This window comes from Lissotriton helveticus, chromosome 7 (genome assembly GCF_964261635.1).
Source record: "Lissotriton helveticus chromosome 7, aLisHel1.1, whole genome shotgun sequence".
Lineage (NCBI taxonomy): Eukaryota > Metazoa > Chordata > Amphibia > Caudata > Salamandridae > Lissotriton > Lissotriton helveticus.
Window position 1 is genome coordinate 192954609 of NC_136068.1, and position 24800 is coordinate 192979408.

At 44.1% G+C, this 24800-nt stretch overlaps 1 protein-coding gene across 2 annotated transcripts in view; it reads right to left on the reverse strand.

Annotated features, from left to right (window-relative positions):
- Window positions 1–24800, reverse strand: part of LOC144768339 (embryonic polyadenylate-binding protein-like) — a 573566-nt gene that overhangs the window by 300911 nt on the left and 247855 nt on the right. For both annotated transcript variants that reach the window (XM_078651918.1, XM_078651920.1), the window contains one exon: window positions 24656–24750. In XM_078651918.1, the coding sequence (XP_078508044.1) occupies window positions 24656–24750 (95 nt within the window). The remainder of the gene's footprint in view (window positions 1–24655; window positions 24751–24800) is intronic.

The window sequence follows — 24800 nt, forward strand, 5'->3', positions numbered from 1 at the left end:
GAGTGGACTAGATTCTTCCGGGACCCCAATAATACGCACGTTATTGCGCCGTGCACGGCCTTCAAAATCCTCCAAGCGACGAGCAAAAAAGTCATTAGCAGATCGAAGATTGCGCACTTCTGTTTGCAAGTCGGACACGTCCGTGGTAAGGCTGGATGTCTTCAGGTCTAATGACTTCACTCTCTCATTCGTCTTGGCCAAGTCAGTGCGAATGAGGTTGACATCGATAGCCACCGTGTCCAACTTAAAGGCCAAGGCTTCATACTGTTGGCCAATAGAAGACTGAATGCCAGCAATGGCGCCCATCACGTCTTCTAGTGTTAAGTCCGCCAACACAGCAGGATCGTCGACAACCTCTTCCCGGGTCTTAGGTGTGCCACCAGGGGATCTTTTGGAAAGTGTATAGCGATCCATGACGTTCGTCTGGGTAGAACCACCCTCAGGCTTGCCCGTCATGGCGGGTCGGGTGCCCCGAAGGGAGGCCTGGGATCTGGTCCAAATGGCTCCTTAAAGTCACACACGGAAACACAGGAGGCAAAGTTGAGCCAAGTGGAGACCACAGCCAGACAGTCGCCCGCCCGAAACTCAATGAGCTGGCGTCGGGGCTCGTCCGATCAACAGACACACCGCATATATGAGGCAGTGCGCCGGAGAAACGAAACCGAAAGTGAAGTGAGGCTGTGGTCCGATCCCCGCAAGCCGTTGTTAAATTACGACCCGGGCACTGCCACCACTCAAGGTCCAGGCTGCTCCATGGAGAAGGCCGCAAAGTTCAAGACGGCAAAGCTCGGGGACCCTGCGTCCGATTTCGACCCAAAAACCTGCTAGTACATCAGCCGGGTTGTGTCTTCAATGATCTTCCATCAAATCAGGATATTGTACAGGATAAATGCGGGAGGCAGCGAGGGTCTTCGGGAGCCCTGTGCTCACGCAGCCATCTCGGATGCGCGCGAAGCTCCAGCCGATATGTCAATCTTGAAATCAACAACATAGTTAATTAATCTTTGGCCCCAGCAACAATTCCTGCTGAATGGAAAATGGCAATTGTCAAAGCACAACAAAAAAAACCGAACACAGAGCCTTCCACGCTGTCCAGCCTTCGCCCGATATAGTTACTATCCATCCTTGGTAAAATCACAGAAAGACTGGTACATAGACAGGTTACCGATTTTCTTGAGAACGCCAGGATATTACACCCTCAACAATCCAGATGTTGCCCTAAGCACTCAACTGAATTTGCACTACTAGAAATAGTGGATAAATTGAAATTAACTCTTGATAATGGAAAAAATGAGGTTCCGATCCTATTAGACTTGTCAGACACATTTGACACTATTTCACGTGACATTCTTTTATCTCAAATGAAAAACTTTGGTTTATCCTGCACAGCCTTGGCCTGGCTAAAATCTTTTCTCACCAACCTCGGACAAGCGGTGACATTAGGATCATTTTTCTGACCCGAACGTCCCATCACTTTGGGTGTTCCACAGGCTCTTCTCTCAGCCCTCTTGTTTAATATTGGGCCCGCTAATTTCATTATTATCTTGATTCAACATTGAGACAACATAATAAGCAGATGAAACTGGTTCTAGACCGACTCCAACGAAGCAGAGCTTAACTTTAAGCAATATTGAACATAGGTCATCAGTTGGATGAGACTCCACGATCTTAAATGCAACACTGATAAAACCAAGATAATGCAAATAGAGATGGCCAGAAGACGCACCTGCTCCACCCAACACAGTAGAAGTGGCCAAGAATCTTGGGGTAAAAGTTGATGACTCTTTCGTTCCGGCCACAAGGCTTGTAGTGGCTTGGATGAGTTTCAACCTCATCAAAACTCTCAAAAAGATTTTGGATTACATTCCCTTCTCCACAAGGAAGACAGTTGTAGTGGCACTTATTCTGTCTAGATTAGACTACTGCAACAACCTATTTGCAGGAGTCAATAAACAAGTTTTAAAAAAGTTACAGGTTGTACAACATGCAGCGGCCCGCTAGGTGCTAATACTGCCCCGATTATCTGTCTCGGCAGCCCTTCACTGGCTGCCCATACAAAATATTAAAGTCTTGTTAATCACTTTTAGAGCCTTGGGACCCAAATAGCTAATGGCTAGATTCACTCCCTACACCACTACAAGGATCCTCCTTCCCCTGCAAACCTCCTTAAACCTCCTGCCATTAAGTTCAAAATCAAAGGAGGAAACTCCTTGGCAGTTCTAGGAACTAGAGGATGGAACCTCATGCCTACGCAACTAAGGCTGATGCAACCAGAATCCAAATTCAGGAAGGCCTTGAAGACTTGGATCTTTTGGGTCCAATGACAGATTCTGTTCTTCACTTTTATAAATTGAGACACAGTACATGTCTACTGGACTGTCACTGCTACCTTCCGCATAGCGCCAAGATTCTCCTTTTGAAGTGATAGTTGCGCTCTACAAATATTTAAATCAAATCAACAGTGGGGGGGAAAAACATTGTATATAAAAAAACTGCACATTATATCACTGTAATTAAGAGACACTATGCATTGCAATCACTACAATTCAGTAATAAGTTTTAATTAGTTACTACACAACTTTTAAAAATCCTATCTTAAAAAATATATATCTTATTATAACTGGTACAGTACTGCAAAAAAGAAAACAAGTTACTTACCTGTAACTACGGTTATCCAGTATTGGTATCTTTCATAGATTAACATGCCTGAATCATTCCCCGTCGTCGAGGCGGGAGTCCCACAGTAAAAATATATACAATAGCAGTACCTAAAAATTTCTTGTTGTAGGCTGGCAAAGCCTAAAGGCCTAGCTAGGCCCAAAACTTAGCAGCCTATCTACCTCCTTATGTAAAAAGACCTGAAATAATAGCCTCAGCCAATCAGCTGTCCTCACCCTCTAGAACCTTTCTAGCTCAGGCAGTTCTCCTCAGATTTTCCCAGCACAAGTGAGAATAAGTATCCATAAAACAGAACTGCCCTGCCGGGGAGGAGGGTGGGTGCATGTGAATCTATGAAAGATACCAATACTGGATAACCGTAGTTACAGGTAAGTTAACTTGTTTTCTTATCCAGTATTGGGGTATCTTTTATAGATTCACATGCCTGAATCAGAGTAGCAAGCAGTGACATCATGTCTGTCGTTAGAGGAAGGTGGGAGACAAAATAAATCGTATACACCCCCACACAACCAGGAAGGTAATAGAGCACAAACTTGTTTACATAACATGCATCAAAAACCTTCATAAAGTACATTACAGATAGGACAGCGTTTGAAAATACTAAAAACATCATAATGAAATACATATGCTTAAAACAGTCAAATGAAGAAGAAAAGACTATAAAGAGTCTAACCTTAGTGAAAAAGATGCTGCAGCACAGCTTCTCCAACTGCTGTATCATCATGAGTTGCCGACTGCAGACAGTAGTGCTTCGTAAAAGTGTGCACACTTTTCCACGTAGCAGCTCGGCAAATGTTCTCCAGCGTCACTCCAGCGAAAAGGGCCGTTGACGCCGACATTGTTCTGGTGGAATGCGCTTTAACCTTTCTTGTTAAAGGTTTGTTAGCTTGGTCATGACAGAAGATAATTGTAGAAGACTACCATCTAGCTATAGTTGCCTTCGTTACAGCTTGACCCAAGGTGGCTCGACCATAAGCAACAAAAAGCTGATTAGATTTGCGTATGTCCTTTGTTTTTTAAGATAAAACTTAAGGCACCGTTTCACATCTAGGGAATGTAAGACCTTCTCCGCCGGAGTTTTAGGATCCGGGAAAAAAGTCTTGAGGTTGACAGGTTGATTGATGTGGAATTGGGTCGGCACTTTTGTGATGAATCTTGGGTTGGTTCTAAGCGTCACAAAGTCTTTAGAGAATTGTAAGAAAGGCTGTGCAATGGTGAAGGCCTGTATCTCACTGACTCTGCGAGCTGAAGTGAGAGCCAGTAAGATAGCCACTTTCCAAGTTAAAAACTTTAGCTCCGCCTTGTGAATAGGTTCAAAAGGCCTTTTTAGAAGTTGAGACAGAACAATATTAAGATTCCACTCAGGAGGAGGAGGACGAACTGGTGGAAAAGCTCGGAATAGCCCTTTAAGGAATTGTTTGATCAAAGATGATTAACATAAGGATGGTTTGTTGGAACTCTTCCCGAATCTGGATATTGCCGCCAGATGTACCTTAATGGACGAGAAAACCAGTCCAGCCCTAGCTAAAGACAGTAGATAAGGAAGGATGGCTTCAGGTGGAGCTTGAATTGGAAGAACATTATTTTCTCCACACCAGGAACAGAATCGTTTCCACTTAAAACGATATGTCTTGATGGTACTTTGCGCACGGGCCTGTGATAAAATCGCCCTGCAGTCTGAGGAGATGTTAAGATCCTTGAACTCTAGGAAGCCAGGAGCCAAGCGTGCAAGTGCAGTGATTGAGGATCCGGGTGTCGGATCTGGCCTCCCTCTCTTGTTAACATTGACACTGTCAGTTTGAGACAAAGTGGAGGCTGCTGAGAGAGTAGAAGGAGCTCCTGAAACCAAAACTGTCTTGGCCAACGGGGAGCAATGAGGATGAGAGTGCAATGTTCCCTCTTCATCTTTTGCAGTACTTTCGGAATGAGCGGAATCGGAGGATAAGCGTATGCAAATATTACGGACCATCTCATCAAAAGGGACTTTCCCCTTGACCCCTGTTGAGGAAACCTGCTGGCATAAAACAGGCATTTGCTGTTCTGCTGCGTGGCGAACAGATCCAGTGTTGGTGTTCCCCATGTTTGAAAGATCCTCTCCACTTGATGTTGTTCGAGCTCCCATTCGTGACAGCCCGTGAAAGCCCTGCTGAGGTTGTCGGCTAGAGAGTTCTGGACGACTTGCACATGTTCTGCTCTGAGGGATATGCCGTGGCGTATGGCCCATTCCCACATCTCTTGAGCCTCCAGTGAAAGGGTGAGAGATTTCGTTCCTCCCTGTTTGTTGATATAGTACATGCTGGTGGTATTGTCCGTGCGCACCAGCACGGACGAATTCGCAATCCTTGGAAGGAAGGCTTGTAGGGACAGAAAAATGGCTCTCAGCTCCAGGCTGTTGATGTGTTTCTGCCGGTACTTACGAGACCATCGTCCTTGTATCTGAAGGTCCTGAAGGTGACCTCCCCAACCTTCCATGGAAGCGTCCGTAGTCAGGGTGAACTCTGGTATGTCGTGGAGAAAAGTGAGGCCCGGTGACAAATTGTGCGCCTTCGAACACCAAAAAAGGGCTTGCTTCATCTTGGATGTTACTTTGATGCGGTCGTCGAACGATCCGTCGACTTCCCTCCACTGGCGAAGTAATTCCTCCTGCAGCGGCCTCATTCTGAGTCTCGCTATAGGGATGAGGCTGATTGCAGGCGAGCACATCCCTAGAAGGGAAGCAAATGTTCGAACTCAAAGTGGCCTTCTTGCAAATATTTGTTTTGCTAGCTTTAACAGTTTGTTTTGCCGCTCCTGAGTCAAGAACGCCTTGCACTGGCATGTGTTCAACACCGCTCCCAGAAAGGTCAACTGCTGGCGAGGTTGAAGCCGAGATTTGTTCGAATTGAGGGTCAGTCCCAGATTTGAGAAGAGGGAGAGGGAACTCTTGACCGCTTCCATCGTGGAGTTTCTTGATGGTCCTTTTAATAGCCAGTCGTCGAGGTATGGGAAAACGTGTATTTCCTGTGACCTCAGCATGGCTGCCACCGGGGCTAAACATTTGGTGAATATTCTTGGGGACGATTTCAGACCAAATGGAAGCACTTTGAATTGAAAGTGGATGCCAGCCACTGCAAATCTTAGGTATTTGCGGTGTTTTGGGTGAATAGGGATGTGGAAGTAGGAGTCTTCCAGATCCAGAGAAGCCATAAAGTCCCCTTTGTTGAGACAATTCAGAATGTCCGTCAGCGTTACCATGCGAAAACTCTGTTTCTTTAGATATTTGTTGAGCTTGCGCAGATCTAGTATTGGACGCCACTCTCCTGAATTTTTCTCTACGAGGAAGAAGCGAGAAAAAAATCCTTTCCCTTTCTGAGAAGCAGGAACTTGTTCTATCGCATTCTTGTGTAGCATCTTTAAGGCCTCTTTGAAGAGTAAGTGAAGACGAGGGGGAGGGGGACCTCTGGGCGCGCTGTTGGTGGTTTCTGCAAAAACTCCAGAGTGTGTCCATTCCTGACAAGATCCAGGACCCACTGATCCAAAGTTATTTTCCGCCACTGTTGGTAAAAGGCGGAAATTTTGGCGCCCACTGGATGGGGAGGATGAATGACTGACGTCCGGCAAAGCTCATTGGCGCTTGTTGGAATCACGCCCTTGATTGTTTGAGCGCCATTTACCTCCTTGACGAGAGAAACTTCCAGAGGCAGGCTGTCTGTAGGATGATTGATAGTACGGTTGTTTGTACTGAGACTGGTACTGTCGATTTTGCTGGTTGGAATAATTCCCTCTGGAGTAACCACGGCCTCTTGCTCCTCTGAAGGACCCTCTTGTATTGTAGGGTACCCAGGGATTTAGCTGTGTCCGTATCCGTTTTAATTGCAAGCAAAGCGTCATCAATGTGTTTTCCAAAAAGGGAATCCCCATCGTACGCCATGTCCAAGATTTTCGTTTGGACCTCAGGTCTGCAGGTGGTAGCCCTGAGCCAACCGTGACGCCGGAGGACTGCTGCTCCCGCCAATTGCCTGAAGTTGGTGTTTGAAATATCAAGGGCGCAATCAATGATTTCCGAAGCCGCCCTTTTTCCCTCCAGCACGATCCTGCGCACCTCCTGTTGACGATCCTCAGGGACCAGATCAAGGAACTCAGACAGATCTGACCACATATCGGTCTATCATAACGGGCCAAAATAGCTAACGAATTAGCTGCCTTAATGGAGGCTGCTGCATTTGCAGAGAACTTCTTCCCTATGGCATCTAGTCTTCTGCCTTCCTTGTCAGGTGGCGTTGAAATAGGAGCGGAAGGGTTCTTGGACCTCTGTTGTGCTGCCTGGGATATGACAGAGTTTGGTCGAGGGTGTCCTATTAAGCAAGATGGAGTATCAGATGGCGCACAATACTTCTTCTCAATTCTTGGAAGGACTGCCGGAATGGAAGCGGGCGTTTTCATGTTGAGGCCCTCCTTCCATATATAATCAATAATGGGGATAGCTCTGGTAACTCTGCGATACCCCTCCTTAAAGTCATGCAAAAAGCAGTCAGACTGCTCAACTGTGACAGACAATTCAAATCTATTAGCCGCACGTTGCATAATATTATGAAATCCGCCAATATCCTCAGGCGGAGAATCTGACGGGCGTGGCGCAGGCGGTGAAGGCATAGGAATGATAAAATCCTCCCACGGATCAATAGGTGTATTATCTGGCAATTCGCCCTCTTCCCTGCCATCATCCTCATCATGAGAAGAGGTATCCGTGTCACCTTGGGGTGTAGGGCCAGTATCCTGCCTCGGTGACAATGATGCTCGCGGTGAAGGAGGCCTTGGCACGTCAACTGGGGCAGGCGGCACACAAGGTGCAACTGAAGTTGGAGGAAATCTCTGGCAATAGTCTGCCAACATAGCTTGTAAGTCTTGAATTAAAGTACTCGGCAGATGACTTGTGTCCTCTGATCGAGGAGGTCCGGTATGGGGCGAATGATATGGCGTTGACAAGTCTTCATTCGCATAATGCCCTTGTCATCGTCCTCTTCTTCCTCCTGATATTTGATATTTAATTGAGAAGTGTGACGGGCAACCCCAAAAGGTCCCTCATCCTCTTCACCTTCACCTTTATCCGAATCATCCTCCACATATGTCTCCAAAAGGTGTGATTGTAAGAGTGGAGAAATGTGAGAGTAGTCTCGCCTCTGATAAGTTTTCATTTGGAAATGGGTATATTGCACCCTTGTCGGAGGTGTGCTGGGCAACAGATGAGCGGATGCCATTGCTTTCGTAGTAGTCGATGACGACGAACCCGTTGTCATTGGAATTATCGTCGATGGTGTCTTCTTCGACGAGGTCGTCGATGGTGTCTTCGTCGAGTCCTTCGTCGACGAGGTCGTCGATGGTGTCTTCGTCGACGAGACCGTCGATGTCTTCGCCAATGGAATGGTCGTCGACGGGCCAGTTGTTTTCGTCGTCGGGGCTTTCGTCAACGGAGGCGTCGTCGACGGGACAGTCGACGATTTTGACGGCAACTGGCCCTTCGTCGTGCAAGGCTTCACAGGCGACGACAACATTTTAGCAGACACCAGAGGAGAAGTAATAGCTGAAGTGGTGACCGTAGCAGAAGAAGTTGAAGAGGTAGAAGTCAAAGTAGCAGTATGAATAGACACCAGAGAAACAGTCTTAGTCTGGGCTGTACTCACAGTGGACGGTCTTGAAGGAGACGATGCACTCTTTGAGGGTTCTGAGGCTCTTTGAGAGGGTTTAGGTTTTTTCCTCCTCTCAGGAAAAGCTCTCCCTGGATCTGGCTCTCTTGCTGGAGGTAGAGGCCTTGTCCTCATCTGTGGAAGATGATTTTAACCACAAAAGAACCCTTGCCTCTGTATCCCTGCTAGTTTTTGAAGGGAAGGTACGGCAAATCCTACAATCCTTCACAACATGTGAGGGGTGCAGACAATAGATGCAGTCAGAGTGCTGGTCATCCACATGGACCCTCTTCTTATAGCAGGTTCCACAAGCCTTGAAAAGAGCCTTCTTTTCAGACATTTTTAAGACAAAGATACAAAAGCTGAGTAGGCACTCCGGGAGACTCCCTTACACACGAAGTGCGGTGAAAATCTGAGGAGAACTGCCTGAGCTAGGAAGGTTCTAGAGGGTGAGGACAGCTGAATGGCTGAGGCTATTATTTCAGGTATTTTTACATAATGAGGTAGATAGGCTGCTAAGTTTTGGGCCTAGCTAGGCCTTCAGGCTTTGCCAGCCTACTACAAGAAATTTTTAGGCACAGCTATTGTATATATTTTTACCGTGGGACTCCCGCCTCGACGACGGGGAATGATTCAGGCATGTTAATCTATGAAAGATACCCCAATACTGGATAAATATAAACTACACTTGAGTATTGAAAAACCTTTTGAAAACATTGCCTCTAGTAGGCTGAACGATGTCGAAAACGCTCATAATACATGTAGACAAAATCCAATACCGTACTTTCCCACAAATAGTAATTTGAAATTTGGTTGATGAAAGAAAAGGGGACAGTTTTTTTTTTTAGTTTGAAAGGCAGTTTTTTGGTTTCAATTTAGTCCTCCTATGATTGCATTGTGTCCATCCAGTTCCACTGATTAGTCCGTGTAGTATCCAGACGTTATATTATCTCCTTTGTGGAAGATAACTACTCTTGAATTTTGGAGAACTTTTTAAAGACATCAGCCCTGATAGGCCAAATGATTTCTAAAACTGATGATCCACACCGTTTTCGTAAAAATACTCCTTAGAACGTTGGCTGAAAAAACAAAAAGGTAAGAATTTTGTAGTTTGAAAGGCATATTTAGTTTGAACTGAAGGTTGTTGTCATTGCATTCCATCCATTTAGTTTCACTCTTTAAATAGACTGTATTGTGTCCTGATATTACATGAAGTCCTTCATAAAAGATGATAGCCATAAGTTCTTCCAGAAATGTATATTTGTCCAGCTTTGAAATTTCATTTCTAAATTAGATCCATCTGCTCTGTATCATTGCAACATTAATACAAGGTATTCTCCACACCTTTGTATACGCAGTGTAGACATAATATCTGCAATGTGGGCAGTTCATATTTTGGTTAGCTATTTCAATCAATCTGTCAAAAGGCACAGTTTTGGATACTGGTAGTGTTAAATAATACAAAAACCTCTCGGAATTTGAGTGCTAGATGAAAAAGAGCAATCTTCACAGTCACAGTTCTATTTACAACTCAGCACAAATAATCAATCTAGGTTTCTTTCTTCTAAAACTATAAGCAGGACCATTATAAATGACTGTGCTTCTTGTGGAGTGTTCCAAGTAAATAGCACTCAATTCAATTCATGAAGCTTTATTCGGCACATAAAAATGACCATAAAAGCACAAAAATACATACATAATATAACAAGTACAGCCGATTACAGACAAGGGAGACCAACCAAATATAGCTTACAGAATGATTTAAAAACACATACTTTTCCTGGCCCTAATTGATTGAGTTAAAAGCATAGCAGTAAAAAAAACAGATATCGACATATTGTAGATTAAAAACTAATCTCATGGCCTGATTTACTGTACGTATGCCATACTTTACAAACATAGGTTTTAAAAAAGCAATACGAAAATTTTTATACAGTTTACAGATTAAAAGAAAGTGCAAAGTGCTCTTCTTGGATGCGCCATCACACATACATGGCCCCTGTGGAAGTTTCTTGAGTGTATGCAGTGCCACTAAGTGATGCGCTATACCAAGCCGCAATCTAGTCAGCACAAACTTATGTGCTGGCCTAGTCACCGAAACTAAATAGATGGGAAAACCTTTATCAGTTATATAGTTGTTGTAAAACATAACAGTGGATAAAGATCCGCTGGCAACTGCCTGTTTCCTTGCAGCAAAGGATAAGAATTTAGTTATCATCTCATGTTTAGGTATTAACAAGGCTTCCCTGGGGTCAACCATGATGTTCAAGTTAAAAATCTCAGAAAAACATCTAACGACGTAATTTAACCAGGGAATATTTAAAATTTTGTCCAACGAAAAACAATCCTCAATGATCGATCTGGAGAAAGATTTTTCTTCCTGGAGCCAAATTGAACGCCAGATCATAAGTGGCCTCATGGATAATTGATCAATCAGAAAATGAATGTCCAGTTCTCGGTGGATCAGCTCAGTGGCAGCAGAGGATGGCAACATCAAAAGTTTTTAAAAAGAAGTATTTTCCTCCAGCTGCAAAGTGTGCGCACAATTGTGTCCCCAGACACCTGCCCCATAAAGTGCGATACTAATACATCTAGCTTGGTAGATTTTGAGCATATCCCTGGTTCTTCGGTCCCGGACCTTTGCTTCGAACCTGTAAACACCGTGGGCATTTTTCGCCATTTTAATACGAATATTTTTAAACTCATTATGCCACTTTCCATCTTTAGAGAAGGTGATACCTAGGTAACAAAAGGTATCTACTTGATGCACCCTTTCTTTATCAATAAAAAAGGAAGAATTAAACATTTTATTCTTAGGCCCACATGTCATTAAATAGCACTCATCCACTACAATATCTACTAGATCTTGAATGCCTGAAGGTCAAAGAATTATAGTCCTATCACTAAGTAAACGCAGTTGCAAAGTGCAGAGCATAATCTCTTCTGTGCTTTCTGTTCGATTGCATTTAAAGGACATGGTAAATGGAACAGTAAATTGAGAACAACATTTGCGTAGCAGTTGATAGCATAAGTGTTTGACAACTGGTAACCAACAATCTCTCCCTCATTCTCAACTTCTCTTCTCAACATAGTCCATGTTGTTCTTTTCAACAAAATCAGTATAATCTTTTGTAAGCTTCCACTTTGGACAGATAATCGTTTTTCATAAATAGAATACTGTCCTAAATGAGGAGCATACACACTTCTTAACCAATTGTACTATTTAACACAGCTTGTATCGGCACTAACTTTGCTGTCATCAAAATCAAACAAAAACAATTTGGACAATGTTCTTACTCAAGACAATGCAATGCAACATATGCCATACCCTCTTTAACATTGGTACAACCAATATCAATAAAAGTAGTGTTGACTATAACCTAGTCCCGCGACACAGGCATGTGATATCCGAGAGATCCACCATCTGGGCAGGGGCATTTCAGATCATTCTCCTGTCTGGCTGCATATGGTCCTGGGCCAAACGAGTGTAGGGAGAATTTCTCCCATTAATCGGTGGTATCTCTGTGATCCTGACATTCGAAAGAAAACAGTTCAGATTACGGATCATTATTTCCTAGAAAATTAGGGAAATGTGCAATCAGCCCAAACGTTATGGGAAGCCTATAAATCAGTTGTCCGTGGGGAAGCCAGATCCCTTATTACGGGTAAGAAAAAAGACATACAAAAAGATTTGGTGAGGGCAGAAGACGAAGTGCTTAAAATAGAGGAAGAATTGGAGCATACAGCAACGTCTGAGAAGGTGCACCTACTAAGCTTAAAGCAAGATGACTTCAAAAGCATAGCAACAGACAGAACTAGGGCGCAGGGGAGGGAAATGAAGAGTAGACGTTTTGAGCATGGGGACAAGGCAGGGAAGTTGATTGCATGGTTGGATAGGAGGGAATGGGCATTTCGACTGGTGCCCGAGCTAACTGGAGAGGGAGCTGATCCAATCACAGACCTGCCACGTGTAGCCAATCGGTTTGCAGATCATTATCAGAAGATCTACAGAACAGAGGGGCAGTACACGGAGGGGGACAATGTAGCCCTGCTTCGAGATATTGCGCTCCCCACCTTGACGGACGAGAATTGTGGGTACCTTGAGTCCACCTTTTCGACCTATGAGGTGGTTCAGGCTATTAGACCGATTAATTCCGGGAAAGCGTCAGGATCTAATGGTATTCCGATTGAGTTTTACAAGTTGAGACCGGACAAGATAGCTCCCTACCTTCATTCTATGTTTATAGATAGCAGAGAAAAAGGGACACTTCCTATAGGTCAAAGAATCGCTAACATTGTGGTCATACATAAAGACGGTAAACCTAAAACCTGTTGCACGTCTTAAGACCGATATCACTACTCAATGCAGAGCCCAAAGTCCTAGCTAAAATGTTGGCAACACACCTTGTAAAAGTGATCGACACCATGGTGCATCACGATCAATCTGGCTTCATGCCTCACCGTAACACCGCCTTAAACCTGCGCAGGCTCCATGGGGTGTTGGGCAGAGCCACAGCTATCTTAAAGCCCGCAGTACTAGTGTCCCTGAACGTCACCATGGCATTTGACATGGTGGAGTGGCTGTATCTCTTTGCTGTTTTAGACAAGATGGGGTTTGGACACCAGTTTGTGAGCTGGATCCGGTTACTATATTCAAAACCCAGGGCCCAAGTCGTCGTGAAAAATGGGTTAAAGACGGCCTAGAACTGGATGACGAAGACTGGGAAGCAGCAGTTTCCTCCCCAAGGGAAGTGGCGGTCCAAGCAAGGTTACGTTTAGTGCAGATAAAAATTCTGCACAGAATTTACATCACTGGGCTGGGCTTGGTCCGGATGGGCAGAATGGATAGGGGCGAGTGCAGACGCAGGTGCTGGCTGGTGGGTACGTTTATCCACATTATATGGGACTGTGAACACATACTAACATACTGGCGTGCCTTACATCATACTCTTCGAGAGGTTCTTGCAGTCAATTTGAAGCTTGAGGCACGCATGTGCCGCCTAAACATTTGGGAGCCCACGGACCTCACCTCTCATACTAAGCAATGGGCAACCCTGGCAGTAATGGTGGCTAAAAGGAACCTAGCACAAAATTTGGGGGCTCACCAACCTCCAATGCTAAGAAAATTGAAGAGTTTGACTGATTTTTCACGGAACATGCACCAGTCCATGTGGCCAGAGGGTGTCCCGGGAAATGGAGCAAAGTATGGGGGTCCTGGAACTCAGAGGAAATATTTGCACCAAGCCAGCACCCTTGAATGAGGACGACTCTTGCAACCCCTTAATAGTCACGTTTTGTATATTGTGGATTGACTCTGTAACCCAAGTCAGAAATTTGGAAGATGTATTGTTTCTTGCTCATGTCGTAAAATGATATGTAATGTCGATTTGTTTAATAATAAAAAAAAAAGATTAACAAATAAAAAAAGTAGCGTCAACACTTAAACCTTGAGATTTATGGATAATTACAGCATACGCTAGAGACACTGAGAACTGCTGTCTCCGGACGTATAAGGGGAGAGGATGTAGCCTTCTGGCTAGAGCAGTTGACCTCAGAGCTGGGGAACCGGGTTCGAGTCTCGGTAACGACGCTCAACATCCTGTGATTCTGGGCAAATCACTTAATATCCCTATTTGAAAAAATAATGTAATCAATCATTTTACCCATAGCACCATTCACTAATCCTTCCTCTACACTTAAACTTCTAGACAAAATTATATTATAGTTTATGCTTACGCGTAAACTCTTTTCGAATACTGCAGTCTTGAATACAGATTTCTCCATTTAAGCCAATTTTGCTTGTAGCTTTCCACTGAACAGTGTGGTTACTCCCTGGCGTTCCATTTTGTCAATAGCTGTAACTTCCAAAATGCCTTTTCTCCAGTTTTTAGTAATTGTTCATTAAAAGTGGAGCACTCTTGAAGTGTAGGCATTAAACAGACTATAGATTTGCCTTTGTCAATAAAATTGAACATTAGCTGTGCTGCTGCTCCTTAGAGGGGAACATTTTGCTGATAAGTAGACTTTCTATGGTACATTTCCCCTCCTTTGTGAGAACTCCTACTCTGTCAATCAGAACATTTCCGTATTCCATTTCGGAAGCTTCAGGCATATTCCTCACTAGTTCCCTGTATTCAAAGTTTAGCCAAATGTTTACATTGCCAATAGTGCTCAAAGAAACTTGAGGTTCATCATGCAGTATCTTGAAAACAGGCTGTCCTTTGTCTTTGGTTAACTACTGAACCTTAACCTGTTAAGTTATTTTTCCAAAGAGCACATCATATTCTGTAAATTCTGTTGCATTCTCAAGTGTACGAAGACAAGCATTACTTTTGAGACCATGCTCACCTCAATGATCAAAAGATTTTGTCTCTTCAACACTCACTGGGGAGAGGAGTTGGCCTAACGGCTAGGGCGCTCGACCTCGGAATCTGGGTTCGAGTCTCGGTAACGACGCCAAAAACCTCCTGTGATTCTGGGCAAATCACTTAATCTACCCGTGCCTAAAATGAATGCATGTCCTCATGTAACGTAACTGGTGCTATGTAAAGCGCTCCGATACCTGATTCCGTTCGGGTCTAGTTCGCGCTATATAAAACTCTGCAAAAAAAAAATAAACACTCGAAACCTCATCACAAGCTTCACTGGATACCTTTTGGTTTTGTAATTTGTCATTTTCAACACATAGCATTAGTATACTACGAAGAGTAATTCCTTTACGGTTGCGTGCATCAGTGAGTACTGTTACTACACATGATAATTTGAGTCTGTAGTCTTCTGTAGGTAAGCAGAGAGAATTTTAATTAAAGAGATGTTCCTGGTGTCAGCTTAGCCACTTATGCATAATAGTATTGGCTTACACGATGAACCTTTGCATTCTTTATTCTCTTGGAAGTGTCTGTGCTCTATTTTCTGTTTTAATCTCCATATAAATTTCTTTCTGTTCGTTGTTCAATTGTCCAACTAACTTTTTTAAATCAACTCTTTCCTGTTTTGCTTGTTCCATTGCAGTTTCCACCTCGTTAGTGGCTAATGCAGCCTTGTTTTCAATTATGGGTTGCCGAAGAGCATCTTGAATCAGTGGTCCAGAACTCTGGCCGCTTTTTGCGCTCTCCTTGACTATCTCAGCAGTAATCATTTCCTCCTGTTGAATATCACCATTTAACATTTGCAAAAGGTTTCCCAATATTGAACACGGACTAGTCTCTTTCACAGCGTTGAAAGAATCTTCGTATCAGTCAGTGTCCAAGTAATTCTGATTCAGCACGTCAAGGCTTGAAGAGCAGTAAATGTGCCAAACAGACAACCTTTCTTTTGTCTAGAGTTTGGCAACAAAGTTTTCTATTTTTACTTAGATTTCCTCTTGCATGTTTCATCAAACAACCAACACATCCAACTATGGCATATCTCCCTTCTTCTATGTTTTCTATTTAATTCCTTTTGTATGTGTAGTGTTGAAGTACTTTATAAAAAGGTACAGATCTTCTAGATGTCTACTTCTTCATGGATAGTACATGTCTAACATATTTGATTTCAAAATCTCTCTACTGTCCGGGTCAAACTCTGCTAGGTACTGCATTTCTGGGAAATGCAGTAACACTCTATTTGGAGTACTTGTTAGGACTAGACTAACCCAAACAATTCCCCTTGACTTTGAGAACACAATGACTAAGCTCAACCGGCCACAGCACTCATAGAATCCCATCTCTTATGGGGAACAATTTTTAAGCTGAAGCTGTAAAATTTCTTAGTCTTTTCTGAAGCTATCTCCTCCCAAATTTCCTTAATCTGTGTCTTTTCCGATTTTGTGATTTAAGAAGTATAGTACCGAGCAACAGCAATGGATTTGTTTGCAACAAACAGCAAATCAATATTTGCATTCCACATCTTGAGAAACACAGGGTTGTAGTTCTTCATATACTTGGAAGCCTCTGTTCTCCTCAAGTTGTCTGTGTTTTTTGGTGATATCTGTGCCAGTGTATGTCTGACTGCAGACAAAAAGCTGTTCACTCTTCCTTCAGAAATCACAGGTCGTGCAAATTCAAACTGACATCATGTGGAAATCTTTCCTTTGAATCTGTATTTGATACCAGCATTTCCCACATCTAGGAGCTTGATAGCACAGAACTCAAGACATTTTCACTACCGCCTTTTGGGATGGTGCATGTCACCCACTGTTTTATGAAAGACAAGCCAAACTCATCAAGGTTTATTCCAAATTTCAATGCATCTTTTATCCATAACCACATGTGACTAGGAGGAGCACCTCTTGCCATGTTCTCTTTCTGTCAAAAGAAATCAGTTACTTAGCCAAGAGGAGGATTTCTTTTGTTGCAGATAAAAGACCACCTGCTTGAAACCTGTGGTTAAAATATCTGCAAACATAAGCGGGATTCCAGAAGCAAAGATCTCCAAGCTGTCTTCACTTTGATGCATTTAATGTTCGAGATTGCTTCTCTCAAAAATGTAAGCAGGCCATCCCAGGCATACTTAGCACAACTGGGTGTCAGGCACTAAGTAGGCACACCCAGATTTCTCAACTAACATTTCAGTTGTCAGTGATCGCAATACCAATACTCATTGGTGCCACGTTGGTACGCCATCAAATTAATTTTGCGTCCTCGTCATGAACTTGGTCAATGAATTCCTTTGCAGAGAGATTTTGACCATTAACTCCGGTCTTCAGTACATGGTTAACAGCATTTGAAAGTCCAGACAAGTCACTCTCAAACAGAAGGTGGAATATGTAGGCAACACCTTGCCAAAATCTTGGATCCTCTGGGTATAATCTGGTTGACCAGTATTTTGCTGCTGGTATCTGTGCACGGCGGTCATCAAAGAGCCCACCTTCTCCAGTGGGAAATAGTTGTAGAAAACGGCGAGTTTCTAAACTTTTCTCCCACACATTCATGGGAGCTCCTTTTGCTTGCTTCATTTGAAAGTGATCAATAGCATAACAATGGCTTCTTTAAGAATGCAGAGGATGGGGGTTGTGGTGTACTTAAATTTCTCCTGATCTGGATCAATCCACATTTCATTCGGTGCAGTTAGTGGTAATGTGTCATCCTCTACATGTCACATCTTGAACAATGTCAACATTTTTATAATGAATAATATTTGTACCAGGTATAATGTTGATTTTTTTTATACTTCACTGTCATCCACTAACTCTTGCCAGATTTATTTTTACTTTGGTAGGCACACCATTTACTAGAATGATAAGTGGTCAAGTCATCTAGGTGTTCACCAACAGTTTCAATATTCTGTTTAAAAGACAAACGTAAGTAGACAACTTATTCTTTAAGGCCATTCTGAAGGTCAGTTAGTGACCGCTTCCCTATCTTTGGCTCGATAAGAACTATAGCCTGAAATGGGTGTACACATTGTATGAGAATTTATTCCAAACATTTTAAATCTTGCGGAATAGATACGAATTCTAACTTGTTATATACTGCTCTAGCAGGCATTTTATTAACCTTTAATTTATCATAACAGTATGTATATATAATGTGTTGTATGGACAATTCAAAGCTTTCTACAAATAAGTACGCAGAAAAATCTTGCCACTTATCTCTATTCTCTTCTTCAGTTTTTGAATACATAACAACATCACGAGTTTGACCTTTGTAGGGAGTGCGTCGACAACATATACCAACACAGTTTAGTTTCTCTGAAGAAACTGTTAAACTTCCTAATATTTTCTGTAAAATTATCAACACCAATACCCTGTCCTGTTACTCTAAACATTCAAATACCAACTCCTCATTTTCACAACACTCCTCTTCAGGACCAATGAAACTAAACATCTTCACAAACCTTGTCTACCTCTGCTACTGTACCATGCAAGAGAGCTCTATTCATTTCCCCTAAACATAAGGCAGGGGTTTTGTCATAAATTCTCCTAACTTTCGCATTATAGAGTGGTGCGCAGCTAACATTCTGAAATGATGAAAGGTGCTTTGGCACACTTTCTTTGACAGACATGCAAGTGAATGTCCCTGTAAATGTGTATACTTCCTTAATGTCCATGGATCGAATCCTTGTAACAGTTATTTTCTACTGTTTTTTTTAATACTGCTACAATTCCATTTGTAGACAGGGGCCTCTCTATGCCTTCCCTGCACCTCTTCACGTACCACTTTCTAACATTCCTAGCTACCACCTCCTCTTTTGCAACTGGAATACCATCCTTCATCTCATAACATCGTCCTGTTGTTTCAACAGCATGCAATAATGTGTTCTCTTGCAAGCTGTTCATTATAAAAAGTCTCAGTACTGGAAGTATGCTTCCGTTCGCCACTGGAAACTTTGCAAAAGTTAATTCTATTCACAAGTCTTTTCTTTTGGCTTCTTTTCCTCATAGAGAACACAATTTTATCCAGTGTACTCATTTTGCTCAGAATCAAAATAAATAGCGTTGTCTTGCGGACAAATGCCTGATCAACTACAGCCTCAACACCTTCTGTTTGTTTTACTGCTTGTCAACTCCTTTTATACTAGTTCTTATGAGATTGTGAATAAACCTACTACGAAACATTCAGATTCTAAGGGCCCGATTCACAGAACTAACTTAAGACACAATCCTAAACTTACTACCATTTTGATATTCACAGAAGGCACTTACTCATTTCGGTATTCACAAAAGTTAGGAGTCCTAACTTTAGGACTCCTAAATGCCTTCTGTGAATAACGAAAGTCTTAAAGTTAGGATTTATCTAAGTTTAGGAGTCCTGGAGTACTAACTTTACAACTCCTAAACTGAGAAAAAAATCTAACTTTAAGACTTTAGGTATTCACAGAAGGCATTTAGGAGTCCTAATGTTAGAAGTCCTAACTTCTGTGAATACCGAAATGAGTAAGTGCTTTCTGTGAATACCAAAATGGTAGTAAGTTTAGGATTTTGTCTTAAGTTAGTTCTGTGAATCAGGCCCAAATTTATTTTAACTGCCTCTGCCTTCTTGTTAAACTATCTGCTTCAATAAGATTTTTCATCTTATGGATGTGTGAGCGGTTGTATAGGTGAGTGGGTATGTAAGTGGCTGTATAGGTGAGTGGGTGTCACTGGTGCAGAGGTGAGTGGGAATGTGAGAGGCTGAATAGGTGAGTGTGTGTGTGTATGAGTGGCTGTATGGGTGAGTGCTTGGGTTCGTTACTATAGGTACTGGAGTACATATGTTATATGTATGAGTAACTGTATGGGTGGGTGAGTGGCAGTATGGGTGGGTGAGTGGCAGTATGGGTGGGTGAGCGGCACTGCGGGTGGGTGAGCGGCACTGTGGGTGGGTGAGCGGCACTGTGGGTGGGTGAGCGGCACTGTGGGTGGGTGAGCGGCACTGTGGGTGGGTGAGCGGCACTGTGGGTGGGTGAGCGAATGACCGTATGGGTGTGAGCGAATGACCGTATGGGTGTGAGCGAATGACCGTATGGGTGTGAGCGAATGACCGTATGGGTGTGAGCGAATGACCGTATGGGTGTGAGCGAATGACCGCATGGGTGTGAGCGAATGACCGCATGGGTGTGAGCGAATGACCGCATGGGTGTGAGCGAATGACCGCATGGGTGTGAGCGAATGACCGCATGGGTGTGAGCGAATGACCGCATGGGTGTGAGCGAATGACCGCATGGGTGTGAGCGAATGACCGCATGGGTGTGAGCGAATGACCGCATGGGTGTGAGCGAATGACCGCATGGGTGTGAGCGAATGACCGTATGGGTGTGAGCGAATGACCGTATGGGTGTGAGCGAATGACCGTATGGGTGTGAGCGAATGACCGTATGGGTGTGAGCGAATGACCGTATGGGTGTGAGCGAATGACCCTATGGGTGTGAGCGAATGACCCTATGGGTGTGAGCGAATGACCCTATGGGTGTGAGCGAATGACCGTATGGGTGTGAGTGAATGACCGTATGGGTGTGAGTAACTGGGTGTGAGAAACTATGGGTGTGAGCGGATGTGTGAGTAGCTCTATGATTCAGTGAGTCGTGTGTGCGAGTACTTGCATGGGTCTGTTGCAGGATATGTGCATGTTTGTGTGGGGGAGGATGTTCGAGATGTTTTATAGGGGTGTGAGTGGTTATGCAAGTGGTTCTGTGGATGAGGTCTTCAGTGGTCATGAGTGAGGTCACTGACCAGGTCATGAGTGATGTAATATGCGAGGTCATAAGCAATGCATTGTGGGGACGCAAGTTATAGTTCGCTCAGTTAACTCGAACTGCTGAATTTCACTGGTTTTGTAAGAGTGAAATCTGAGACCAACTGTAACATTCCTGTAACCTTTGTTTTTTTTAAGTGGATTTCTAAGGTTTTTTTTCCTAACTGTAACCTGTAACCTTTGAGAGGGAGTGTGTGAGTGAATGCATGAGTGTCTCCTGGAACCTGGAGTTGGTGCACGAGTCTGAGTGGGTCTGTGAAAGGGTGTCGGAGTGTACCTGTGTGTGCGTTGCCTGTTTGCCCTCATCAGCTGTTTTGTCTTTTCAGGTTGCTTTTCTACCCCCTGTTTTGCCTTTCCGGTTCCATTTTCTGACTTCTGTTGTGCACTTTCTGCTCTCTGCCCTGCCTTTTCTGATGGTTTATCTGTCCTTTGAACAGGGGAGGGGGGCATGATTCCCTGGAGCCTACCTAGGGCACACAGTGTGCAATGAGACCTCAAGGCCCCCACGGTACCCTGCTGGCTACCGGCCGCCTTCAGGTGCTGGCACTGCTATTGTACACAGGGAGCCGCTGGTAATGCAGCTCACTGTGTGCAAAAATTATCGTTTCATCTCTTTCCCTGCATGCATGCATGTCTGCAAGTGGGGAAAGAGATTAAACCTCCACTTTGAGAGCTCCCGCCCTCTAGAACAGGAGTGGTGGTTTTGCTTGGCAGAGCAGTCAGCGCCTGCCAAGCAAAAGCAAACAACTATGTCCCAGGAGTGGGCACCCCAAGACGAAGCAGCCAGCCATCCCTGGGGATCTTCGGGGCCATAAATGGCTACAGGAGGATTGCTGCACGCCCCCTCTTACCTTTCAGGGCCGGTCCCAGGAAGGTGGTGGTGGTCCCCGGGACTGGATGTGGCCCGGGAGGGTGGCTGTGATGCCCCTCTCCCATTGTTTTCCCTGGACCGGAAACAAGCATCCTGGGACCAGTTTCTGGCATTTCAGCCGTCATCAGCCTGTGAAGGTCCAGGGAAGACATGGCTTTGGCAGTTCGGGCTGGACTGTTCCCATGAGGCACAGGGTCAGACTGATTTGCATATGGCCATGTCTGAACTGGGGTGGCGGAGTGAGATAAAGAATGGTGATGGATTAAACCCAGATAAGTGGACTGCGGGTGAGTGTTTGATTTGCTCAAACGCTCCGTCCATCATCCCCTTTTGTATCGGTTTGTTTGCCCTAAGTTGGCAGGGTATGCTCAGACGTGAGTCCCTTGCTCACTTTGCCACTGGATTCAAGCTAGCCTGGCTGATGACGGCTGAAATGCCAGAAACTGGTCCCAGGATGCTTGTTTCCGGTCCAGGGAAGACATGGGTTTGGCAGTTCGGGCTGGACTGTTCCCATGAGGCACAGGGTCAGACTGATTTGCATATGGCCATGTCTAATCTGGGGTGGCGGAGTGAGCTAAAGAATGGTGATGGATTAAACCCAGATCAGTTGACTGGGTGTGAGTGTTTGATTTGCTCAAACGCTCCGTCCATCATCCCCTTTTGTATCCCATTGTTAGAGGACTGTAATTCTGCAGTAAGTGAAGCGGGAGTGTTTTCAGGTTGTTTGGAGGCATCTTGAGGCAAACTGTGTAGTGCATTATGGTCACTATCTGTTCTAGGTATCATCCTCATATCTATGACAGAGGGTCAGATGCATGGCGAGCTGTATATAATCGAATCTACTGGTGGAACCTGGTCAACTAAAAGTTTGAGCTGCGATTTGGTCAGTTGTGGTACGGTCATTACAAGCGCTCAAACCGTAACATAATTGATATGAACTGGTACTCTGCAGCACTCCCTTGCTTCACAGGGGGAGCGTTTGTGGGCGGGGTGCCCCAAAATTAATTCTCTGCTTCAAAAAGCGAATAGCTATTAGGCTTTAGAGGCTCATGTGTTGGGTTGAAATGGACTGCAACGATTAACGAATAATGTGTTGCAAAAAGGTTTCTATGCGAGGTGAGATGCTGTAGGGTCTGCATTTCTTTGCCCCCTCATGGTACCATATGCCATACTTGATGTTGGAGCATATAACCGAAGAATTCCAAATGGACCTTACATTGTGTATACACTTGTTGGTAAGGGAATCTTCATCTTCATGAGCTACCTCAGGCAATTTGGGTACCCTTAGGATATAAATGGTTTCTGGTCTCTCTGGGGGAAATTCACTGGCCTGCCTGGGGGCAGACCTTGCTTTGGACCCTTGGTGGGAAGATCTGGTTCCTTTAATACACCAATAAATTTAACAGCAGACCCAGAGTGCTAGGCAGGAGGGATGCTTAAGAGGCTGTCTAGCAGGGGTCTTCGTGTGTCTCTTTCATCTATTAGGGCTGTGTAAGTAAGAGGTAACTTGTGTGCAAAAGGTTTATTTTTTGGCAATGCTAATAGTCATTTCATTTGACCTAATTCAGCATTTAAAGTTGACACCTGTGTTTTGAGGGAGGATACCTCAGCCTGAAGGGTCAATCATTCCAACAATGCTGGCCAGATCCATGTGGTTTTAATTTAGATGTGCCACTTTACTTTGCGTAATCTGCTTGAGGTATGCCCACTATTAGCCCTAGATGAATCACTCTCTTATTAAGGGGATGAAGGCAAAGTTGCAAGAATGGAAAATCTATGTGAGCACTCCGGTAAAGTGGTCAGTGTTTTGGTGGTATGTCTCAGGGGCTCAGTGGCGGACACAGAGGAAGAGGGGCTATTGAATGTTACATCATGTGTTGGGGCACCATCTCTAGGCATGAACTGCTTGGAAGCCAGGTCCAAAGATCTGGGCTTCTTGCGACTAGTAAATACAGGAACTACTTTATCTGGGGCCTTCGCTGATTCACTGCGGTTGGCATTTTTGGCACCCAATAAGGTTTCAACCTCCTCTAACAAGGCGTCTATATCCTCTAATGTTGTTTGGAACTCACGAGAGGTTGGGGTAAGTTTAGAGGTTTTAGCATTCTTCACCAAGAGAGTGTCAGAGGCTTTACGCTTACTCATGTCTTGTTCGCTTTCGATACTGTACTTAAGTTCAAACTCTACCACCTTTCAGAGTGCTCTTCAGTTGCATATCAAGGGCACTGACTGTAAGAAAGCCAAGTGTAAAATGTACAAGGAAGAAAAAAAAGAGAAAGGGTGTATTGTGCTAAAGCGCTAACCTCCAATAGCACAATGACTAGTAAGCAAATTAATAATTGATCGACACCCTGAAATCCAAAAGCCAATCTAGGTTTGCCATAACTAACCTGTATATAAGCCTCCTCCCCACAAGGCTATTGAGAAGCCACCAGGGCAGAGAAGTTTAATGGCCAAGCAGACCGTAGTAACAACCCTCAAATTAGAAGCAGCATCTCAATTACTCATTAAGATCAGGGGTCAGGATTCCTATGCAGGGAAGGCCTCAGAGTGGCAAATTTAGACCATTCTCAACAGTTTACCTGATGACCGTGTCCCACAAAGGCAAAAACCATGTATGCACTATCAGTCAAGATCATCCAATAGTGGAGCCAATGGGGAGTGGCCCTGCCATGCCTCATCCTGAAGGGTGCAGGACGGGCCTGTCCTTAGGTCGAGAGTGGCCCACGTTGCAACACACCCTTTATCCTAATTGAGATCAAGCGTAGGTGTGCAGGCAGAGGGGAGTCCAAGGCCTGTGGACGCCAGCAGTAGCAGGTGTCCGCGGCAGCTTCCCCAGTCTGTTGGCAGTGTCCCTGAAGTTGGACGACAGTCTCCTCAGATAGTGGCGGCAAAACAGCAGTACTTTTCCCTGAATAGCAGGCACTTCCCCCATGCAGAACTGCAACACACCTTTTATCCCCAATGAGTCAAAAACACTTTTCCTATGGAAACATGATCCTAACTATAACTTCCTAATGGCGAGTGCCAGTAGGAGATGTATATAAATTAGTAATGGAATGGACTAAGTGACTATGTTAAAAATGTTAGCTAGATAAAACAGATGTTGATAAGATGTATGTATGTAGATAAGATACATAAGGTAGACTGATTTACAAGCTAAGTAACTGCAGTTGTGACGTAGTGACTCGCAACCCGGTGGCCATAATGTAATGACTCAAAGTAGTGGCAGTCAAGCTCACAGCACACAAGCAAGTATCCAGAAACTTGAATTCTCAAAAGTGTCTTACCTTTGATGCTTCTTCATGATTTTCATAGTTCACAAAACCAAAACCTCTGGATCGTCCAGTTTCATCACCCATGACCTTAACACTCATAGTCTTTCCTGATAAACATAATTAAAATACATGAGCATCAAAAGGTGTGCCAAACAGC